We start from the raw sequence: 25447 nt of genomic DNA on the forward strand, positions 1-25447 counted from the left end.
CTTCGTGACGCATGCACAAGCTTCAATAGCCAATTCGATCAACAGGAAGAAATGATATCAGTGACTGAAGATCAAATTAATGAAATAAAGCGAGAAGACAAGGTTAGAGAAAAAAGAGTAAAATAAAACAAACAAAGCCTCCAAAAAATATGGGACTATGTGAAAAGACCAAATCTACGGTTGACTGGTGTGCCTGAAAGTGACAAGGAGAATGGAACCAAGTTGGAAAACACTCTTAAGGATATTATCCATGAGAACTTCCCCAACAGGAAACACAAAGAACACCACAAAGATACTCCTCCAGAAGAGCAACCTCAAGACACATAACTGTCAGATTCACCAAGGATGAAATGAAGGAAAAAATGTTAAGGGCAGCCAGAGAGAAAGGTTGGGTTACCCACAAAGGGAAGTCCATCAGACTAATAGCGGATCTCTCGGCAGAAACCCTACAAGCCAGAAGAGAGTGGGACCCAATATTCAACATTATTAAAGAAATGAATTTTCAACCCAGAATCTCATATCCAGCCAAACTAAGCTTCATATGTGAAGGAGAAATAAAATCCTTTACAGACAAGCAAATGCTGAGAGATTTTGTCACCACCAGGCCTGCCTTACAAGAGCTCCTGAAGGAACCACTAAATATGGAAAGGAACAATCGGTACCAGCCACTGCAAAAACATGCCAAATTGTAAAGGCCATCAATGCTGTGAAGAAACTGCATCAATTAATGGGCAAAATAACTAGCTAACATCATAATGACAGGATCACATTCACACATAACAATATTAACCTCAAATGTAGATGGGTTAAATGCCCCAACTAAAAGACACAGACTAGTAAATTGAATAGAGTCAAGACTCATCGGCGTGCTCTTTTCAGGAGACCCATCTCACGTACAAAGATGCACATAGGCTCAAAATAAAGGGATGGAGGAAGATCTACCAAGCAAATGGAAAGCAAAAAAAAAAGCAGGGGTTGCAATCCTAGTCTCTGATAAAACAGACTTTAAACCAACAAAGAAAGATCAAAAGAGACAAATAAGGCCATTACATAACGGTAAAGGGATCAATTCAACAAGAAGAGCTAACTATACTAAATATATATGCACCCAATACAGGAGCACCCGGATTCATAAAGCAAGTCCTCAGAGACCTACAAACAGACTTAGACTCCCACACAATAGTAATGGGAGACTTTAACACTCCACTGTCAACATTAGACAGATCAACCAGACAGAAGGTTAACAAGGATATCCAGGACATGCACTCAGCTCTGCACCAAGTGGACCTAATAGACATCTACAGAACTCTCCACCCCAAATCAACAGAATATACATTCTTCTCGGCACCACATCACACTTATTCTAAAATTGACCACATAATTGGAATCAAAGCACTCCTCAGCAAATGTAAAAGAACAGAAATCACAACAAACTGTCTCTCAGACCACAGTGCAATCAAATTAGAACTCAGGATTAAGAAACTCACTCAAAACCACACAACTACAAGGAAACTGAACAACCTGCTCCTGAATGACTACTGGGTAAATAACGAAATGAAGGCAGAAATAAAGATGTTCTTTTAAACCAATGAGAACAAAGACACAACGTACCAGAATCTCTGGGACATATGTAAAGCAGTGTGTAGAGGGAAATTTATAGCACTAAATGCCCACAAGAGAAAGCAGGAAAGATCTAAAATCGACACCGTAATATCACAAAAGAACTAGGGAAGCAAGAGCAAACACATTCAAAAGCTAGCAGAAGGCAAGAAATAACTAAGATTAGAGCAGAACTGAAGGAGACAGAGACACAAAACACCCTTCAAAAAAATGAATCCAGGAGCTGGTTTTTTGAAAAGATCAACAGAATAGGTAGACCACTAACAAGACCAATAAAGAAGAAAAGAGAGAAGAATCAAATAGACACAATAAAAAAATGATAAAGGGGATATCACTACCAAGCCCACAGAACTACAAACTACCATCAGAGAATACTATAAACACCTCTATGCAAATAAACTAGAAAATCTAGAAGAAATGGATAAATTCCTGGACACATACACTCTCCCAAGACTACACCAGGAAGAAGTTGAATCTCCGAATAGGCCAATAACAGGCTCTGAAACTGAGGCAATAATTAATAGCCTACCAACCAAAAAAAGTCCAGGACCAGATGGATTCACAGACGAATTCTACCAGAAGTACAAAGAGGAAATGGTACCATTCCTTCTGCAACTATTGCAATCAACAGAAAAAGAGGGAATTCTCCCTAACTCATTTTATGTGGCCAGCATCATCCTGATACCAAAGCCTGGCAGAGACACAACAAAAAAAGAAAATTTTAGACCAATATCCCTGATGAACATCGATGCAAAAATCCTCAATAAAATACTGGCAAACGGAATCCGGCAGCACATGAAAAATCTTATCCACCACGATCAAGTCAGCTTCTTCCCTGGGATGCAAGGCTGGTTCGATATACACAAATCAATAAACGTAATCCATCACATAAACAGAACCAATGACAAAAACCACATGATTATCTCAACAGGTGCAGAAAAGGCCTTCAACAAAATTCGACAGCACTTCATGCTAAAAACTCTCAATAAACTAGGTATTGATGGAATGTATCTCAAAATAATAAGAGCTATTTATGACAAACCCACAGCCAATATCATACTTAATGGGCAAAAACTGGACGCATTCCCTTTGAAAACCAGCACAAGACAAGGATGCCCCCTCACCACTCCTATTCAACAGTGTTGGAAGTTCTGGCCAGGGCAATCAGGCAAGATAAAGAAATAAAAGGTATTCAATTAGGAAAAGAGGACGTCAAATTGTCTCTATTTGCAGATGACATGATTGTATATTTAGAAAATCCCATCATCTCATCCCAAAATTTCCTTAAACTTATAAGCAACTTCAGCAAAGTCTCAGGATACAAAATCAATGTGCAAAAATCACAAGCATTCCTATGCACCAATAATAGAGAGCCAAATCATGAGTGAATTCCCATTCACAATTACTACGAAGAGAATAAAATACCTAGGAATCCAACTTACAAAGGATATGAAGGATCTCTTCAAGAAGAACTACAAATGACTGCTCAACGAAATAAAAGAGGACACAAACTAATGGAAGAACATTCCATGCTCATGGATAGGAAGAATCAATAACATGAAAATGGCCACACTGCCTGAAGTAATTTATAGATTCAATGCTATCCCCATCAAGCTACCACTGACTTTCTTCACAGAATTGGAAAAAACTACTTTGAAGTTCATATGGAACCAAAAAAGCCCACATTGCCAAGACAATCCTAAGCAAAAGCAACAAAGCTGGAGGCAACACGCTCCCTGACTTCAAACTATACTACAAGGCTACAATAACCAAAACAACATGGTACTGGTACCAAAACAGATATATAATCAATGGAGCAGAACAGAGGCCTCAGAAATAACACCACACATCTACAACCATCTGATCTTTGACAAACTTGACAAAAACAAGAAATGGGGAAAGGATTCTTTATCTAATAAATGGTGCTGGGAAAACTGGCTAGCCATATTTAGAAAGCTGAAAAATGGATCCCTTCCTTGCACCTTATACAAAAATTATTCGAGATGGATTAAAGACTTAAATGTTAGACCTAAAACCATAAAAACCCTAGAAGAAAACTTAGGCAATACCATTCAGGACTAGGCATGGGCAAGGGCTTCATGACTAAGACACCAAAAGCAATGGCAACAGAAGCCAAAATTGACAAATGGGATCTAATTAAACTAAAGAGCTTCTGTACAGCAAAAGAAACTACCATCAGCATAAATAGGCAACCTACAGAATGAGAGAAAATTTTTGCAATCTATCCATCTGACAAATGGCTAATATCCAGAATCTACAAAGAACTTAAACAAATTCACAAGAAAAAAACAAACAATCCCATCAAAAAGTGGGCAAAAGGATATGAATAGACACTTTTCAAAAGAAGACACTGATGCAGCCAACAGATACATGAAAAAATGCTCATCATCACTGGTCATCATAGAAATGCAAATCAAAACCACAATGAGATACCATCTCATGCCAGTCAGAATGGCAATCATTAAAAAGTCAGGAAACAACAGATGCTGGAGAGGATGTGGAGAAATAGGAACGCTTTCAGACTGTTGGTCGGTGGGAGTGTAAATTAATTCAACCATTGTGGAAGACAGTGTGGCGATTCCTCAAGCATCTAGAACTAGAAATACCATTTGACCCAGTGATCCCATTACTGGGTATATACCCAAAGGATTATAAATCATGCTACTATAAAGACACATGCACACATATTTTTATTGTGGCACTATTCACAATAGCAAAAACTTGGAACCAACCCAAATGTCCATCAATGATAGACTGGATTAAGAAAATGTGGCATATATACACCATGGAATAGTATGCAGCCATAAAAAAGGATGAGTTCATGTCCTTTGCAGGGACGTGGATGAAGCTGGAAACCATCATTCTCAGCAAACTATCACAAGGACAGAAAACCAAACACCACATGTTTTCACTTATAGGTGGGAACTGAACAATGAGAACACCTGGACACACAGCAGGGAACATCACACACCGGGGCTTGTCATGGAGTGGGGGGCTGGGGGAGGGATAGCATTAGGAGAAACATCTAATGTAAATGACGAGTTGATGGGTGCAGCAAACCAACATGGCACATGTATACCTATGTAACAAACCTGCACATTGTGCACATGTACCCTAGAACTTCAAGTATAATAATAATAATAATAATAATAGAATCCCACCCTTAAGCAGAGGACTGGAAGCAGTGCTGGGATGTCTTGTCTGAATCATGCATGACAATGTAATGAACAGGAAATAAAGAGGGACATTCTTTGATGAGTCTCAGGCTCTTGGGGTTGTGCAACCATTTCACAGGGATCAAGATGAATCACTTTGTCTTCTGCTCCAGTGAGGGGAGGCCTTACTAACCTCGGCCACCCCTAGGGGCACACCAGGAGCAGCAGAGACTGGCTTCCTGGAGTCCAGGCAGCACTGGGACCCTGGAGAATGGTGTTCTGTGCCTAGGAGGCAGATTTGGATCATGCCTGAGAATTCACCAAGATGACCCGCCCCCATGTAAGGCCTGTGGGAATAATCTGAACAGTTTCCACTTGTCAGCCTCCAGTTAGAGGGAGTCTGCCTTTCATGGTCAAAGTTGCTAGGCCCGTAGACAAAACCCTGGTGCAAGGCAGGTCCCCAAAGCCATCGTGGAGACAGGATTGGTCTAGGATGAAGCTTTCACTGTCCATTCATGGGAGGAGAAACCCCTGGAAAATGAAGGCAAGGTAAATAAATGGTCAGCTGCCTCTGTTTGAAAAGGGCCATCCTGCAATCTGAGATCAGAATTCTTTGACTACTTCCTTTGTATTAAAATGTCCCTTTTTACCAGCCTGACCAACATAGTGAAACCCTATCTCTACTAAAAATACAAAAATTAGCTGGGTGTGGTGCACACACCTGTAATCCCAGCTACTCAGGAGGCTGAGTCACGAGAATTGCTTGAACCCGGGAGGCAAAGGTTGCAGTGAGCTGCGATCATGCCACTGCACTCCAGACTGGGTGACAGAGTGAGACTCTCTCTCAAAGAATAAAATAACATAACACAAAATAAAATAAAATAAGATAAAATAAAACAAAATAAAATAAAACAAAATGTCTTTTTTAAAAGTAAAGAAAAAGTTAGAAAGGTCTCAAATCAACAGTATAACTTTGCACCTAAAAAAACTAGGAAAAAGAACAAACCAATCCCAAAGCTACCCATAGAAAAGAGATAACTAAAATTAAAGAACTTAACAAAATCGAGATGCAAAATTCATACAAAAGATTAATGAAACCAAAAATTGGATCTTTGAAAAAAAATAAATAAAATTGATAAACCCCTGGCTAGATTAACAAAGAAACAGAAAGAGAAGATCCAAATGAGCACAATCTGAAACGACATGTTATATTACAACTGATCCCAGAGAAATATAAAAAATCCTCAGAGCCTACTATGAACAACTCTATGCACTCAAATTAGAAAACCTAGAGGAAAAGGATACATACCTGCAAGCACAAAATCTCCCAAGATCGAATCAGGAAGCGCTTGAAACCCTGAACAGACCAATATTAACTTCCGAAATTAAATTAGTGATAAGGAGCCTACCAACCAAAACATACCCTGGACCAGATGGATTCACAGCTGAATTCTACCAGACGTACAAGGAACTGATACCAATCCTGCTGAAACTATTCCCAAAAATCTAGGAGAATGGGCTTCTCCCTAACTCACTCTATGAAGCTGGCATCAACCTGATATGATTCTATATCTAGAAAATCCTGAAGACTCCATGAAAAGGCTCCTAGAATTGATAAACAATTCTAGTAAACTTTCAGGATATAAAATCAATGTACAAAAATCAGCAGCATTTCTATACACAAACTTCAGGCTGCAAGTTAAATCAAGAACAGAATCCCACCTATAATAACCACAAAGAAAATGAAATACCTAAGAATACAGCTAACCAAGGAGGTGAAAGATCTCTATAAGGAGGCCAGGCACGGTAGCTCACACCTGTAATCCCAGCACTTTGGGAGGCCGAGGCGGGCGGATCACGAGGTCAGGAGATAGAGACCATCCTGGCTAACACGGTGAAACCCCGTCTCTACTAAAAAAAATACAAAAAATTAACCAGGTGCGGTGGTGGGCGCCTGTAGTCCCAGCTACTCGGGAGGCTGAGGCAGGAAAATGGCGTGAACCTGGGAGGCAGAGCTTGCAGTGAGCTGAGATAGCGCCACTGCACTCCGGCCTGGGCAAAAGAGCGAGATTCTGTCTCAAAAAAAAAAAAAAAAAGATCTCTATAAGGGGAACTACAAAACATTACTGAAAGAAATCAGATGACACAAATGAAAAAATATTCCATGCTCATGGATTGAAAGAAACAATATCATAAAAATGTCCATAGTGACCAAAGCAATTTACGGATTCAATGCTATTCCTATCAAACTACTAATATCATTATTAACAGAATTAAAAAAAAGAAACCTATTCTGAAATTAACATGGAAACAAAAAAAGCCTGAATAGCCAAAGCAATCCCAAGCATAAAGAGCAATGCTGGAGGCATCACACTACCAGATGTCAAACTATACTACAAAGCCACAGTAACCAAAACAGCTCGTTACTGGTACAAAAGCAGAAACAAAGACCAATGGAACAAAATAGAAAACAGAATAGAAATAAAGCTGCATACCTACAACCATCTGATCTTTGACAAGGCCAACAAAAACAAGCAATGGGGAAAAGACTCTCTATTCAATAAACAGTGTTGGTATAAACATGCACACATGCTCACATGCACACGTGCACACACACATGAATTAACAATATCTGACAAATTATGCTTTGGTAAATGGGACTTAATTTTTACTTAATGCCCAGTTCTCAATCAAGTGATTTATTAAATTTCCCTCATTAAAAAAAAACAACATTTTAAAACTTCAATAATTTGTCTCAGAAGAAAACAATAATTTATTTCTCATTTTGGCAGTTCGTCCAATATACAGTCATAGACTGCATAATGATGTTTCAGTCAGTGCTGGACCAGGTATATGATGGTGGTCCATAAGGTTATAATATTGTATTTTTACTACACCTTTTCTAGGTTTAGGTATGTGTAGATACACAAATTCTTACCTTGGTGTTATAATTCAATACAGTAGCATGCTGTACAGGTTTTTAGCCTATGAGCCATAGGATATACATATAGCCTAGCTGTGTGGTTGGTTATACCATCTAGGTTTGTGTAAGTACACTCTATGATGTTTGCATGATGACAAAATCACCTAACAACACATTTCTCAGAAGATATCCTCATCATTAAGCAATGCATGACTGTAATTTAGATAAGTCTCCACCAAAAAGACAGAAGCCATCAGGGAATGGATTCAGTGGGAATCAGGTAATATTCAATCACATTTCTGATTTTAGCAATATCCTGGAGAGCTCAATCATTATGCCGGCCAATACCATACTTCCTTTCTTAGGAAAACCTACATCCCAGTGCTGAGGGGAAAAACTGTGAATTGGAAAGCATTACTTTACTGTGTTTCCTCACAATCTGGTGGCCTTAAATTCCTTACTTAATTAGTAGATCCATACACGGAGAGATCTAAGGGAAACCTTCAAGTCATCTGTGATGCATTTGCCCCATAACTTGATCCTGAGTTTAACAAAATATATAGAAGAATGGGAACAAATTCCTTTCAAATGCCACCTGTCTGTTTTATCCACCCTTCCTGGTAGGTGAGGAAGGGCATGAATACATTCTCTGACGTATCCTTCCTCCTATCCAGTCCATTCTAATTCCAATTTTCCCCAATTACTTTATTTTCTCCTCTCTCACAGTACAGGAGATCCTTCCCTTTTCCAAGGCTAGTCCCAAAACACATATCCTATGGTCTCAACTTTTTTTACTTTGAAAATTATTCACTCTTTTTTCTCTACATCCATCAAAGCATAATTTGTTAGATATTGTTAATTCAAGTGTGTGTGCGCGTGTGTGCGTGTGAGCATGTGTGCACGTTTATACCAACAGCATTTATTGAATAGACAGTCTTTTCCCCATTGCTTGTTTATATTGGCCTTGTCAAAGATCAGATGGTTGTAGGTATGCAGTTTTATTTCTATTCTGTTTTCTATTTTGTTCCATTGATCTTTGTTTCTGCTTTTGTACCAGTTCATTCACATGTATTTGGTGAATGAATGGATGACTGGATGGATGACATATTGTTCAGAAGAACTTTTTTATTTTATTTTATTTTATTTTATTTTATTTTACTTTATTTCATTGACATCAAACCTGCTTAAATACAGAAGTCATGCAAAAGGTCACCAGGTATTTCTGACACCCTCTTTAAATGCCTCCTTTATCCTTCATTTAACATTGTTTTGCTGCTACCCAAAACAAGAGCTTATTAACATACATCCATTGTTATTGCCTTTATGAATTTGCTCTCTTCTACCCATTCCAATCAGCCTTCTCTACATTACCAAGAGAATAGTCTTCAAAAGACTATTTTTATCAGTCTGTAGTTCAAAAACTGACAGTGATTCCATAATGTCTAACAAGCGGTAGGAGGAAGCCCTAATGCTTGTTCTGAAAATCCAAACCAGTGCAAATGTCAGGGTAAGGACCTCCTAAAATCCTCTGCTCCATAAAAATAATGAGAACGCTAGCAAAAATTGTCAGAATCAATGCTTGCAGAACTTTGGAAATTAACCAAGGGCTTGCTGGATTCCAAGGAGCATTTACTAAAGAAATACAGCTGTATCTCCAGGAAATCAGTGAACGTTATTACATTTAAACTTGACCTATTTCCACACAACTCTCCCAGCCTTCAAAGTCACCTTAAAAACTAACAGCCTGCAATCACAGTTAAAACCAGCATCCTGGCAGCCACTGAAGGGAAAAGAATGGAGTAGGAAAGCCATCAAAGCCCAATTCACAGAGTTGTCATTGTTTGATCTATCTAGTGGTTTCTTGAAGACTTCGCTCACCACAGTATCTTTATTTGACCTGACTCAAAGTTTGCCCAGTATTTGAAAGGCTTTTCCTTAGAGGCACTTGTCAAAAATGTTTATAGACAATTAAGTAACATAATAGCTGCCAGAGGTAATAGATAACAGCTGGGAAAAACAATAAGCTAACTGAAAGCTTAAAAGGAAAGACTGGGCAATGAGACGTTTATTGCAAATTTAAAATTTTCTGACATATTCCTAGAACCTAGAAGATGACACACAAATATAAGGCTGTGCACATGTTCATGAAAAACCTGTAAAAGCCCTACATTCTCACCTGTTGCTGGCTTTGAGGCTGTGTGCAAAGAGGAAGTGAAGGTTAGGCAGATTTGAAAATTTTCTGGCTGAATGCTAAAGGTATTCTTCAACATGCACATGGAGCTCCCAGGCAAAAACTGGGAGACTTACTGTTCCCCAGGATTTAAGAAAATCTCTGTCCGTTCATTAGCTGACCACTAAGCTAACCAAGCAGAGACTGCAATGGCCACACATAACAAAGAGTACATACTTTAAAAAGACTTCAGAAAATTCACTAAACAAACAACAATAAAAGCAGTGACACAACAAACCCTAGGAAGAGGGAGAATCTGAACTTCAAAGCCATACAGTTTCTTAAAAAAGAAAAATACCAAGCATGGAAAGAAACAAGAAAATATGAGCAATACACAGGAAAAAAGTAATTGATAAATACTGTGCCTGGAGAACATACCAGATGTTAGACTTACTAGACAAAGACTTTGTATCAACTGTTTTAAATATATTCAAAGAACTAGGCCGGGTGTGGTGGCTCACGCTTGTAATCCCAGCACTTTGGGAGGCTGAGGCGGGCAGATCACGAGGTCAGGAGATCGAGACCATGGTGAAACCCCATCTCTATTAAAAATACAAAAAAATTACTGGGCGTAGTGGTGGGCACCTGTAGTTCCAGCTATTTGGAGAGGCTGAGGCAGGAGAATGGCGTGAACCCGGGAGGCAGAGCTTGCAGTGAGCCGAGATTGCGCCACTGCACTCCAGCCTGGGCGACAGAGCAAGACTCCGTCTCAAAAAAAAAAAAAAAAAAAGAACTAAGGGAAATCATGTCTGTATAAACAATAAAAAGTACAAAAATGATTTCTCATCAAATGAATTATATCAAAAAGCTAGTTTAAAAAAAAAAACAGAAATCTGGAGTTGAGCAGTAAAATAACTACATTGAGAAATTCATAGAGGGGCTCAACAGCTGATTTAAGCAGCCAGAAGAGTGAACCAGTGAACATGAAGATAACTGAAACTACCCAGGCTGAGGAACAAAAAGACAAAATAAGGAAGAAAGATGAACAGAGCCTCGGAGTCCTATAGGACTCCACCAAATATGCCAACATATGCCTAGTGGAAGTCCCAGAAGAAAAAGACTAACAACAGAAAGTAGTTAAAGAAATATGGCTGAAGAAATAATGGCTGAAGGCTTCCAAAATTTGATTTAAAAACATTAATCTACATATCTAAGAAGCTCAGTAAACTCTAAGTAAAATAAACACAAAGAGATCCACATGTAGACATATACAAAACTGCCAAAGCAAAAGACAAAGAGAGAATCATGAAAGAGGAAGGAAGAAGAAAATTATCACATAAAAGTGATATCCTGATTAATATCTGATTTCTCCTCTAGCCTAGGAGGCTAGAAGGCAGTGATGTATTCAAAGTGCTGAAAGACAATAAACCAAGAACACTATATACAACAAAATTGTCATTCCAAAATTAAGAAGAAATTAAGACTTTCCTGGATAAACAAAAAGTGAGAGACTATGTGGTTAGCAACTTTCGTTTCCAGAAATACTAAAAGGAGTCTTTCAGGGTGAAATGAAAGAACACTAGAGAGTAACTTGAATCCACAAAAAAAAAAAAAATGTAAAGCACCAGAAAAGGTCACATGACAGATAAATATAAAAGATGGCATAAATGTACTTTTATTATAACTACTTTTAGCCTCTCTGATTGAAAAGACAACTACATAAAGCAATAATAATAGATCTGTGCTGAAGAGTATATACTGTATAAAAATGTAATTTGTACCACAATAACAGCACAAAGCAGGGGCAGAAATGAAACTATATAGGAGCAAAATTATTGCATGCTATTGAAATTAAGTTGTTATTAATCTGAGCTAGATTATTATAGGTTAGGATATTAAATGTAATCCCCAGGGTAACCAATAATAAAATTAATAAAAAGAATATAATAAAAGAAACAACCACAAAATTAAAATGATACACTAGAAAATATCTATGTAAAATAAAAGAAGGCAGTAAAAGAGGAACGGGATGAAAAGGGACACAAACACAAAGCACAAATAGCAAAATGGTAGACATCAATCCTACCTTATCAGTAATTACATTAAATATTACTGGATTAAATATTCCAATTAAAAGACAGAAGTCATTAGAATGAATTGGAAAAAATGACCCAGCTATATGCTCTTTATAAGTGATGCACTTTAAACTCAAAGCCACAAATAGGTTGAAACTAAGAATGAATATATATATATATATATATATCATGCAAACAGAAACCAAAAGAAAGCTGAAGTGACTATATTCATTACTATGGTTTGAATGACCTCTCCAAAACTCATATTGAAATTTAATTGCCATAGTAACTAACGGGTGTTGAGAGGTAGGACCTTTAAGAGGTGATTACATTATGAAGGCTTTGCCCTCATGAATGGAACAATACTGCTATTAGGGGGTGGGTTAGTCATCACAGGTGTGGCCTCCTGATAAAAGGATAAGTTTGGTCTAATTTCCCCTCTCTGTCTCACATGCTTGTTTGCCCTCTAACTTTCCATCCTGGAATAACATAGCACAAATGCCCTTGCCAGATACCAGAGCCAAGTTCTTGGACTTTCCAGCCTCCGAAACTGTGAGTCAAATAAACTTCTATCGTTTATAAATTACCCAATCTCTGGTATTCAGAAAATGGAATAAGACACAAATATTGGAAAAAATAGACATTAGGACAGAAAATGTTGCTACAGACAAAGAAGGATATTTTATAATGATAAAGGGCTCAACTTATCAGAAAGATGTAACAATTGTAAACCTACAGGCACACAAAAAGCCAATCCCAAAACACATGAATTAAAAACTGACAAAATTGAGGGGAAAAACAGACAATTTAACAATTATAGTTAGTGACTTTAGTACCCCACGTTCAATACTGAATACAACGACTAAATAAAAGATTAACAAGAAAAGAGAAGAGTTAAAAAATACTGTAAACTGGCCAGGCACGGTGGCTCACGCTTGTAATCCCAGCACTTTGGGAGGCCGAGGCGGGTGGATCACGAGGTCAGGAGATCGAGACCACGGTGAAACCCCGTCTCTACTAAAAATACAAAAAAAATTAGCCGGGAGTGGTGGCAGGCACCTGTAGTCCCAGCTACTCGGAGAGGCTGAGGCAGGAGAGTGGCGTGATCCCGGGAGGAGGAGCTTGCAGCGAGCCGAGATTGCACCACTGCACTCCAGCCTGGGCAACAGAGCAAGACTCCGTCTCAAAAAAAAAAAAAAATACTGTAAACTAACCAGACCTAATACACATCTATAGAACACTTCACCCCACAACAGCAGAATACATATCTTATCAAGTACACATGAAGCAGTCTCCAGAACAGATAATATGTAAGGTCCTAAACCAAGTCTCAATAAATTTAAAGAAGTTTAATCATACAAAGTATATTCTCCAACCATAAGAGAATGAGATTAGAAATTAATAATAGAAAAAAGAGCAAAATGTACAAACATGTTGAAATTAAACAGCACACTCCTAAATGACCAAAGGATCAAAAAGAAAGCACAATGTAAATTAGAAAATAATTTGAGATTAATGAAAATAAAATCAGAACATACCAAAACTTATGGGATGCGCCTAAAGCAATGCTTGGAAGAGAATTTACAGGCATAAATGCATATATTTAAAAAAAGGAAAGATCTCAAATAAAGAACCTAAACTGCCACCTTAAGAAAGTAGAAAAAAAAACAGACAAACTAAACCCAAATCAAGCAGAAGGAAACAAAGAAAAAATATTTGAGTGGGAAAAAATAAAATATAGAATAGAAATACAACAGAGAAAATCAACAAAAGTAAAAGTTGGTTCTTTGAAAAGATAATAAAAGGGACTGGGCATGGTGGCTCACGCCTGTAATACCAATACTTTGGGAGGCTGAGGTGGGTGGATTACTTGAGGTCAGGAGTTTGAGACCAGCTGGCCAACATGGTGAAACTCTGTCTCTACTAAAATTACAAAAATTAGCTGGGCATGGTGGCAGGTGCCTGTAATCCCAGCTACTCAGGAGGCTGAGGCAGGAGAATCGCTTGAACCCAGGAGGCAGAGGTTGTAGTGAGACAAGATCGCACCACTGCACTCCCGCCTGGGTAACAGAGCAAGATTCTGTCAAAAAAAAAAAAAAAAAAAAAAGAAGGTAACAAAACTGACAAAACTTTGGCTAGACTAAGAAAAAAGGGAAGAAGATTTGAATTACTAAAATGAGAAATTCAAAAGGGGTCATTGCTACCAACTTTACAGAAATAAAACTGAGTATATAAAGCATGACCATGAACAATTATATGCCAACGAACTAGATAACCTAGAAGTAAACAAATCCCTAGGAAGATGCAAACATCCAAAATTGACTTAAAAAGAAATTAAAAATCTGAATATGCCCACAACAATTAAATAGATTGAATTAGTAACTGCAAAACTTACCACGAAGAAAAGTCCAGGACCAGATGGTTTCACTGGTGAATTCTACCAAATGTTTAAGGAATAATTAACATCAACCCTTCACAAACTTAAAAATATATATATAAAGAACAAGACTTCCCAAACCATTTTATGAGGCCAATATTACCCAGATCCTAAAACCAGACGAAGACATTATAGAAAAAAAGAACTAAGAAAAAAACTAAGACAAATATCCCTTATAAATATTGACACAAAAACTCTTAATAAAATACTAGCAAACCAAATCCAGTAACATATAAAACAAATTATACACTATATAACCAAATTAGATCTATCCAGGAATGCTACATTGGTTCACCATCAAGAACCAATTAACGCAATGTATCAAATTAATAGAAAAAAAGCAGAGGGAATCACATGATCATCTCAAAAGACACAAAAAAAGCACTTGAAAAAATCAACATCTTTTTATTATACTAATTAGGAATAAAGGGATAATTCTCCAATCTGACAAAGGGTATCTATAATGGGTATCCACATCATACTTAATGCTGAAAGACCAAAAGTTTTCTCTCTAAGATCACAGGACAAGACAAAGATCTCAGCTCTTATCATTTCTATTCAACACTTTACTGGAAGTTCTAGGCAGGACAATTAGGCAAGAAAAAAATAATAAAATGTATCCTTGGAAAAGATAAATTAAACTATCTCTATCTACAGATGACATGATATTGGATATAGAAATCCTAAAAACTCCACACATAAAAAAATAGAAGAGTTCAGCAAGATTACAGGATACAAAATCAATATACAAGAATCAATTGCTATTTCTATACATTAGTAATGAAGAATTCAAAAATAAAACTAAGAAAATAATTGCATTTACAACATAATTAATAAAACAATAAAATGCTTAGGAAGAAATTTAACAAAATATGTAAAATAATCAAGACTGTGCGGTACTGGCAGAAAGACAACTAGATCAATGAAATGGAGTTGAGTACAGAAACAAAACCATACATTTTTAGTCAATTAATTTTTGACAGTGGAGCCAAGCCAATTCAATGAAGAAAGAATGATTTATTCAGCAAATGGGGCCTGGATACTTGGATATCTATGTGCAAATGAAGGAAGCTTATATCATATTAAAAATTAACACAAAATGGAATAAAAACCTAAATGTAAAAGCTTAAACTATAAAACTCTTAGATGTGACCTTGTATCAGGCAACAGTTGTTTAGCTGTGACACCAAAAGTATAAGCAACTAAAGAAAAGTTAAATAAATTAATTCAACAAAATTAAAGACATTTTGCTTCACAGGACACCATCAAGAAAGTAAAAAGACAACCCACACAATGAAAAAAAAATTGCAAATGATATATCTGATAAGGGATTAGTATCTAGAGCATGCGAAGAACTCGTAACTCAATAAAAAACAAAAACAAAAAAAATCCTATTTTAAAAATGGACAAAAAACCTGAATAGAAATTTCTCCAAAGAAGATACACAAATGACCAACAAGCATATGAAAAGGTTCTCAACATCATTAGTCATCAAGGAAATACAAATCAAAACCCGAATGAGATACCACTTCACACCTAATAGGATGGTTAACATAAAAAAGACAGAGAGAAATTGAAACTCTCATACATTGCTGGTGGGCATATAAAATGGTAAACACACTTTAGAAAACAGTTGGAAATTCTTCAAAAAATGAAGCACAGGGTGACAATATCACCTAGCAATTCCACTCCTAAATGTGCAACCACGAGAACAAAAAACTATGTCAGCACAAAAAAACTTGTATACAAATGCTTAAAGCAGCATTATTTATAATAGTCAAAAAGTAAAACCAGTGCAAACACCCATCTGTTTATAAATGCATAAATGAAAGGTGGCATATCCATACTCTGGAATATTATTTGGCATTTATAAAAGGATTGAAGTATTGCTACATGCTACAACATGGATGAATCTTTAAAACATCATGCTAAGTGAAAATAGACACAAAAGGCCACATATTGTATGATTCCATTTATACAAAATGCCCAGAATAGGCACATCTATAGAGACAGAAAATAGATTACTGGTTTCCAGGAATTGGAAGGTGGTGGAGAAAGGTGGGATAGAGAGCAAAAGCTAATGGGTACAGAGCTTCTTTTGGAGGTGATGAAAATGTTCTGGAATAGACAGTGGTGATGGTTGCACAACTTTTTTTTTGAGATGGAGTTTTGCTCTTGTTGCCCAGGCTGGAGTGCAGTGGCGCAATCTCAGCTCACTGCAACCTCTGTCTCCCGCGTTCAAACGATTCTCTTGACTCAGCCTCCCAAGTATTTGGCACTACAGGCGCCTGCCACCAAGCCCAGCTAATTTTTTTGAATTTTTAGTATAGACAGGGTTTCACCATGTTGGCCAGGCTGGTCTTAAACTCCTGACCTCAGGCGACCTGCCCACCTTGGCCTTTCAAAGTGTTGGGATTACAGAAGTGAGCCACCACGCCCAGCCACAACTTTTTAAATATATTAAATGCCACGGAAATGTATACTTTGAAAGGTGATTTTTTTCATATGTGAATTATCTGTCAATTTAAAAAACAATCAAACCTTCTCTGCACTTCCAGCTATCTCTTTCTCTTTAACATTTCCAGTCAGGTTAATCTAGTATGTGTCTGGGACAAGACACTTGTATTATTCATGCTTCTGCACCTTTAATCTAAGCTAGTCCCAGTCCTCTCTACCTTTTTCCACTCCCTCTCCTCCACCATTTTTCAAAGTCCCAATCCAGTCCCACTTTTTCCAGAACACTCTCCAACCTCAGCTTACTAGTCTGCCAGAGAAGCAATAAGCTCTCTTCGTTTCATTCCTGCTCATCAACACTGTTGAATTTTCTTAAATAAAACTAATGATTCTAACTATAATTGTAACAAAAGCTTTATAATTTCAGATTGGAAATATAGATGAAAATCAATTCTTTCACATATGTTCTCAAAATTATACTGATCACTTGTAAGACTTATATCTAAAACACTTCTTTCTATTATGCCTTCTTTCAGTTAATCATTACTTGAAGAATGAAAAATGTATTATTTTACTTCCAAATAATTACACAAGTACAGCTATGCAAAAACAGTGTTGCACTAAAAGATGAGCTACACCCAACTGCTGGTCCATGACATGGATTACAGGACAATATCATCCTAATTATCCTAACAAAAGGATTACCATACAATACAGTGGCTCCTTCAGAGGAATATGAGTGTATACATGAAGTATACTAATACTACCTAATTGTCAAAATTCACGACTATAGAAGCTGACAAAAATCTTATTTTCAATTAGCACACAGTACAAAACCTTTATTTCCACAATATGCCTCAGAGCACTTATTCATTTGTTGTAACACTTAAGAATCTTTTCTCTTTTAAACTTACTCCTGACAAAATTCTTTCTGGCATAAAGGAATTGCACCTTCTTTGTTAATTTTGAGTCATGTTAACTGAATTAATCCCAGTATGTATGCCCTATGGTTATTGTGCATACTGCATGAGAAACCATTAACGGTGCACACAATGACTTTTTGGAGTTGCATTTTATTTGAAGCTATTCTATGTCTTTCAACCTGTGCCACATTTCAATAATGACTATTTATAATTACAGTCATCCCCTTATTTGCTTGGTATTTCATTTTCCTTGCCCTATGGCACCCTACAATTGAAGGCAAGGAAAACTCTCTGTTGATTAGTTATTTAAGACCAGCAACAATAACTATGCTGGAGAGAAGGCTACTTGGAAAGGATTACATAAGACCTAGCACTCAACAGCCTCAGACAGAGCAGCAAATTATAAACCCAAGTACTTCGTTGCATGTAACCAAATTGGCTAGTTGAAATGCTAATTGCCTTTCAGCAAAACTGAAGACAGACAAGGGACCTTGTGCTTCTGAGAATGAAATGCATTTTTACTCCACTTCTATACCATTGTCTTGCTGAGAATCATTTGAAATCTATTCATAAAGGTAGCTCTTTCCCTAACCTTTAAAATGTGGGAAATTTATTTGGCCCCTACCAGCACCTCAGACGTGCTGATGTGCCAAGATGCCAACAGATGGTTGGATTAAAGCCACGTTAAGCCCCTAATAAAGCGAAGCATGAAAAATCTCTATGCTCAAATGTATAGTATAAACCAAGAAAATATGCCTAGGGAAAGAAGTTTTGAATAACAAATAGATTTATGAAATTAAAATAACCAGAAAACATAATCTTCAAAACAAATATTTTCAATGTAATTACATCCGAATGCATACAGAAAGAGCTATTGTCTCTCTCAAAGAGATGCCGCAACTTTTCTTTATACTTCATAATTCTGTGAGTATTACTCCAAGACTCATTTATGGACAATGATTCCAGCAGCCAATGTTTCCCTTTAATATAAAAGAGGGTCCATTCTAGGTTTTCAGAATCCTGAATAAATGAATGAGAAATGCCCTATCAGCATCTTGCCCTCGCTTTGAGGTAAAGCCAGACTTACGCCTGACTGCACCAGAAAAGGGCCCCATGACCACCTGCCCAGCAGCTGGGGGAGGGACTTGGTCTGGTACATTTTTAAGTGTATAATGTGTCACAGTAGAATCGGAAAACACAGCCTTTGTATTACCACAGCCGCTTGTGTCTCAGCTCCACCCTTCTCCTCCTCTGCCACACCTCACTCAGGGCAACAGAGCTGGGGTGCTGTGGCTTCATGTGTGGCCTAAGATCATGGCATATTGGAGAACCCTCCATGCATGCCAAAGATGCTCCCTGTGCTCCCAAATCTACCTTGTGAAAGGAAAAAATCAGGCATACAACGTGAGGAAATCAACTTTCTGTACCACTCCATTCTACATGGAGTAGACTCTAGTTTATTAGTAGTATATTTATCTTCATTGCTCAACAAATATCTTTATTTACATAAAGTCTGAACTGCCCAGGAGTAATGGAATACTAAGACTAAATAGAACTTTACCGTAAATGGTTTCAATAAATAATTCAGCTCTCACCCTGATTCGACAGCAGTTAAGAGAAGAAAGACCTCTCTGGCTGGATGTTCACCAAAACCTTTAGACTGGGGAGGTTCTGGTGATTTTTTCATTATTTCTTTACTGTCTGAATTTCCTGCATGACTTTGCATTCAGAAAAAAAGTTATTTCCAAATCAAAAGAACAGAGTGGTGGGGAGGTAAATTGAACTGTGTGTGATACTTAGCTATGTGATTTGTCTCCCCAAAATCAGGGAAATACACATCCAAATCTCTCCATGGTAACACATTGCATTTTATAACCAAATTAAACAATTATCTAAGAAGCTCATTACACTTTGTAAGCATCGTAAATTGTCTAGCTGCCCTCTACATGAAGTGAAAATGGTGATGGCATTGTGCTTCCACTGTATAGATTTTAGACCTGGTGTATAAAATAATGACTTCTCAAAGGCAAATAGGCAACAAAGCAACTTATTCAATACATTAACCATTACGCTAAACCCTATAGATACTATATAAGAGAAATATATAATACAGTCACTGTTTTCAAGGATTTTGCATCCTAATTGGGGCAACCTTGAAATTTTAAATAAAAGTAGGGCAGCAATATAAGAAACGGCATGAGGTGGCATTTGTTTGAGTGACAATAAATCAAACAATTAATGACCAAGTTTACCCATTAGGATACTTCTTACCTAATAGTTTACGAGAATGTATAGGTGACGAAAATATGTGGCCTTAAGTGCATCTCTTAACTGTTCTAGGTCTGTTACCTCAAATATAAAATAAAGAGGTTGGTTTAGTTTGGCTCCAAGTCTCTTTCCAGTGCTTCAAGATTTCATGTTATGTTCACAGCCTAAGAATTTCAGAACAATGAACAATCACACATTTAATCTAAGATAAAAAGTATTTTCTTTGTGGGTCCTCCCAGGGCATAGATCTCTCTGCCTCAGTTTCTTCATGTGCAAATCAGGATAATACAATTTAATTCATGTTCCAATATAAAATTACACTAATAAAGGGCTTAAGAGAATTCCTGGCATACAATGTATATTCAATAAATGTGACATACTATTATGATTCATCATGGGATATGAACAAAAGAGTTTAGTCACAGCTAATTCTGCTCTGAACACCCTTTCCCCTTGGGTGTAAGCATTTTTGTCTCAAGCATGAGTACCTTCAAGTAGAAAGACATCTGACATACTTAATACTAGCATTTGCTTAATACTAGCTTCTACCCTCTCACATTTTTTCTAGCAGTTATATTTATTACCCTAAAACCATTTGTGTTACAAATATATCTCATATTATCACTTTCTGAGAATACAACTGGCATTCAATTAATAAATATACAGCATAAATATGTAACTTATAAAGATACAATAAATGGAGACTGATACAGCACTTATATATTTAATGGTATCAAGACTCAGTGTTACATAATTTACCTTTGCCCCATTATGGACTCTTACAGTAGTCCAAGATTACTTCAGTTTATAGGCAATTTTAGCTTTCAATCATCACATTCAGTATAGTATAGGTCCTAAGAGCATTTGGAAAAAATATTTGACCCAGCTCTTATAAACTGGAACTCTGGGCAAGGAGCTTAAACTTTTCATTCTTCAGTATCATTATCTATAATTTGGGATATACTACCTACCATTCAGTTTATGGTGGTATTGTGTTAAATGATAACCTATGTAAAGGGTTTCTAAGAATTCACTACATAGCAGGCATTCATTAAGGAGTGACTGCTATATTTATTCATCACGGAAATGAGAAAATGGAGATAGGATTCAGTCGTACTTCAGTTGTACATTTTTAAAGTGTGTGTATCTTGGTTACTTCTTCTAAAAGTAATAATTTGAGAGATATAATATTTTTAGCTGAAATAAACCTTTGCAATCACCTAGTCCAATTACTTTATTTTATAAATGAAGAAACTAATGCCCGGAAAGATGAGTGAAAGTCCAAAGTCATTGTGTGTTAATGGCAGAGCCAGAAAATTATACCTAATCACTTATATTTAATATATTTTATTATAACACAGTTCAGAGTATATTTGACATCTCCCTGTAAGCTACATTTTTCTCAAATTATATAGGCGGAATAGTTTGCCACTTACTCTATGAAATTAACCGAGAATAAATTATTGGTGCTCATTTGTATCCCGCCTAAGATATCATTTTTTCTCTTCCTTATGATCTTTTGGGTTTTGTTGTTGTTGTTGTTGTTGTTGTTTGATCTAATTATTTTGATAAATGACACACAAAGGGAGAAAAAACACTTCAGTAATTTAAAGTAATCATAACTTCAGTAAGAATTTCTAATCATCCTAGTATACATCCTAGTATACATCCAGGTATACATCCAGGTATATTTTTGACTTTCATCCTAATTCTCAGTAATTATGCATCTTTAAAATTCGGTATCAGTTTCTAAAAGAGTGTGCAGCATACTAATAAATACATTACACACATTTTAAAGGCTGTGGATTTCATGAAGTGGGAAAAGTTGGTTTAAAACAAGTTACATAGGATAAGTTAACACACCTTAAAATCAATTTTCCCCTGACGAACACTGCTATAATTTCTTGGTTTTAAGAAAAAATCAATTTTGAGATAGTTTTTAAAATTAAAAATTTATAAGTTTTTAAATATATATACATATACATATTATTATATAGCTCCACGTTAATCCCGAGCTCCCTAAAATCAATATATTTCACTGAAATTCTTCGACGCAGTGGTTATTTTGGAACACAAACAAGTCTCCTTCAGTTTATCTCACCCTTCCCATTATCAGTTATTACCTATGGCGCGCTGTTCTTGGTCGGTTATTTTTCAGCTAGACTTTTTTAAAATCAAAGCTAGGGTTCCGGTTTCAAACAGGCAGAAAAAGAAGAAAGGAAACTCTTCACTCTGCTCATTCACTTCTCACCTTCTTTGAGATCAGACATCTTTGGAAGGGGCGGGTAGGGGGTGCAGGAACCTAACGCTCCCTGCAAAGCCGCAGCCTTGGACAGAACCGACGCGGGCAGCTATGCCCCATTACCCGAGGCCGCGGCGCCGGGTGCGCGCCCAGGCTCCCTGCGCCCGGCTGTGGCCCGCCCTCCGCGCCGCCCTCGCCGCCCACCTGCAGCAACAGGTGCTGATGCTGAGGCGCTCCCCTGGGGCACAGCGATGCTCGCAGCACCACCCCTCAGCCATAGCCTACCTGGCCCCAGGAACACCGACATCCGCGCGCTCCTGGCGGTCACCGCCGGCCCTCCACACACCCTCGCTCTGCCTCTGACTCCCGTCCGTACTCCTTGCCCAGGCTGCTGAATCTTACTCCCACTACCCGATCAGGAGGAGGGCTCCATCCTCCTCCCCTTTCTCCCCCTCCCTTGCCTCCTCCCTCTGCTCCAATAGGACCCATGGCTCCCGGGGCAGCGCTCACCTGACCAGCGGAGCGGGGGTGGCCGCCCCCGGCAGCGCACACTGCTCTGCGCAGCGGGCAGCCAGGTCCGCGCTCCGGCGTCGGGAACACCCTGCCTTGGCCATCCCTAATGGACTCTTCCAGCAGCGAGGCGCCTAAGCTGACCTGCCTGGGCTTAGGAGCGCGCGAGTCTTGCCTCTGCCTGCGCGCCCCAGTCTAAGTGCGGGGTCAGCGCTTTCTAATCGTCTCCTTTGGCTAAACTTTCTAGTCGCCCCCTTGGGCACAAGGAACTCACCATGGACAGCGGTGCACACTGCCCTGGGTACTCCACTGTAAGCAATTCCTAGTTTTCTTTCAGGGAAGAAAACCCATTTACTGGGTCTTTTTCCGTTCCTAACAGAATGTTTCTTTTCATGGTGACCGAAGCACTCCCTAAGTTTACCCCATAAGAATTTGAGCATAAATTGATGAAATATTAGAATGGAAGGATCTACCCTTAACTGAACTTACAAGGCAGGGATTGAGGTCAACATCTGGGATAAATTGTCTGTCTCCTCATTTATAAAATAGGATTATTAATTACTAACTCATAAGGCTGTTAGGAGTAGATGAATGAGACTGTGTGTGAAGTGCAACTCTTTACAGTACACCTGGCACGTGGTAAACCCTCAGCAAATGTTGCTTATCTTTCCCAGTACACAAAAGTAAAGGCCCAGTATCAGACCATACCATCAGCAATGTGCACATCCGCGCCTGCACCAGAGATTTTTAAAGCAAATGCAGCATTATTAGAATCACGGAAGTTTCAAACTGGGAGCAAAGAGAAAGATTAGCACTCCCACAGCAACTCACCACTTTTTATAGAAAAAAAAAAAAAACGAGTTCTCAGCCTCCTCATTTTAAATGCAGCTCACACAAGTACCCTTCCTAAATGGAATAGGAATAACTAGATACTTTGTGTTACATACTGCCGTCCAGGGGCACTAATTTAGCGTTATTATGAGCTGTTGCTGAGGCACCTCCTCTGAAAGCTGCAATACTCAACAAACAGCTGGGTATCAAACGGCAAGTTTGTTCAGACTAAATGATTCTTATACAGAAACCGTGTGGGAATGCAAATGACATATCAAGGCGCTGCAAATGGTGGGGAGAATAGCAACCTAGGTGATCCAGGAGATTGAACAGCTTTCCTGTGAGGCTCAACAACAAAGGTCGGACCTGGTTCTGGAAGCTTTAAATCCACGAGCATATTAACAGAGTAGACACAGACAGACATGCTTACTAAATCCTGCCATATATGAACGGTAACTTCAAAGCAACTTAAAGTGAAAACTGTGAATCAATTATCCATGTAGTCACATGTAAAACAGAAAACAGTAACAGAAAAATGTTTTCTTCCTCATTATTTAAAACGTCTTACTAAAATGTATATTCAACCCACAGTGTTTTTTATTAGCATTTGTAAAGGCTTTATTTGTGGCTAAATATTGATTAAGACCCTGACAAAGTCAACGTCTACGAACCAAATATTCCATCTTAATTTTTGTTTCACCAAGTCCCATGATTAAACACAGTCCCCACAACTGGACTTACTCAGCTTGCATATTTACTTTGTGTATGACATTACCCTAGGCACTGTGATGAGTAAATGAAAATTTACACCCTCACCCAATCTACCTCAGGGAACTAGGTAATTAACAATTATTACTAAGTGTTTAGGAAGCAGAAGACTCTGTAAGGCACTGTGGGAAAAACAGTGATCTCTAAAACCACCCTAAGTTTATTAATTTGCAGTCTTCCTGGGGTGAAAGTTAATCAACCAAAAAGCAGAATATGCCATGCAAAAAACAAGCCACTCAAGTGCTAGAAATATCTAGGAAGAAGAGAGTGTATGGAATGCTGAAGGCTTCTCCAAAAAGCTTTGCTTTGAAGAATAAAACCATGAGAAACAACATAGTTGGTAATTGTGGTACGAATACTTGACAAAGTAGTGTAGATGCTCTCAAATGCTGAAATTATTAAACAAATGCTCATTGAACTTAAATCCAAACTTCTTAACCTGGACCAAGAGACCTCACATAATTCTATTTCTCTTTTCTTCTCCAGCCTCATCTAGTACCACTTTCCCTCCATTTCACTGTATTCCTAGCACACTGACGCTTCTTTCTTTGTCTCAAACACAGCAAAATCATTCCTGCCTCCAAGGCTTTGCACAAGCTTTTTCCTCTGCCAGGCACACTGCTTCTGCAAAGCTTCATATGGCTGGCTCTTTCTATCATAGACCTCATTTGAGGGGTAGCTCAACTATCTCTTCCTTGGAAGCACCTGCCCTGATAACTTTCACCACCACTCTCAGCCACTACCCTCTTCTATTTAATTTCTATAATTTATCCCTAATAAATATCCCATTTACTTATTAAGATATTTAGGTGTTTTTGTCTCCACATAAAAATGAAAGCTCCATGGGGATAGCTTGCATGTCTCCCTCATTTGCTGCTCTATACTCAGTAGCTAGAATAGTCTCTGGGATATAGTAGAAACTCAGTACATGAAGGAAGGAAGGAAAGGAGGAAGGGAGGGAGGGAAGAGGTAAGGAAGGAGGGAGGGATGGAAGGAAGGAAAGGGAAGGAAGGAAGGAAGGAAGGAAGGAAGGAAGGAAGGAAGGAAGGA

The 25447-nt window shown here is 38.0% G+C and overlaps 1 protein-coding gene across 1 annotated transcript in view; it reads right to left on the reverse strand.

The window, feature by feature from the left end:
* ADGRV1 (adhesion G protein-coupled receptor V1) overlaps positions 1-22660 on the reverse strand; it is a 597511-nt gene extending 574851 nt beyond the window's left edge. Inside the window, exon 1 of the mRNA XM_032156840.2 lies at positions 22574-22660. Within this exon, the coding sequence (XP_032012731.1) occupies positions 22574-22595 (22 nt within the window). The 5' untranslated portion in view covers positions 22596-22660. The remainder of the gene's footprint in view (positions 1-22573) is intronic.
* Positions 22661-25447: the final 2787 nt, after the last annotated feature.

The sequence above is a fragment of the Hylobates moloch genome, unplaced genomic scaffold (assembly GCF_009828535.3).
Source record: "Hylobates moloch isolate HMO894 unplaced genomic scaffold, HMol_V3 SCAFFOLD_6, whole genome shotgun sequence".
Lineage (NCBI taxonomy): Eukaryota > Metazoa > Chordata > Mammalia > Primates > Hylobatidae > Hylobates > Hylobates moloch.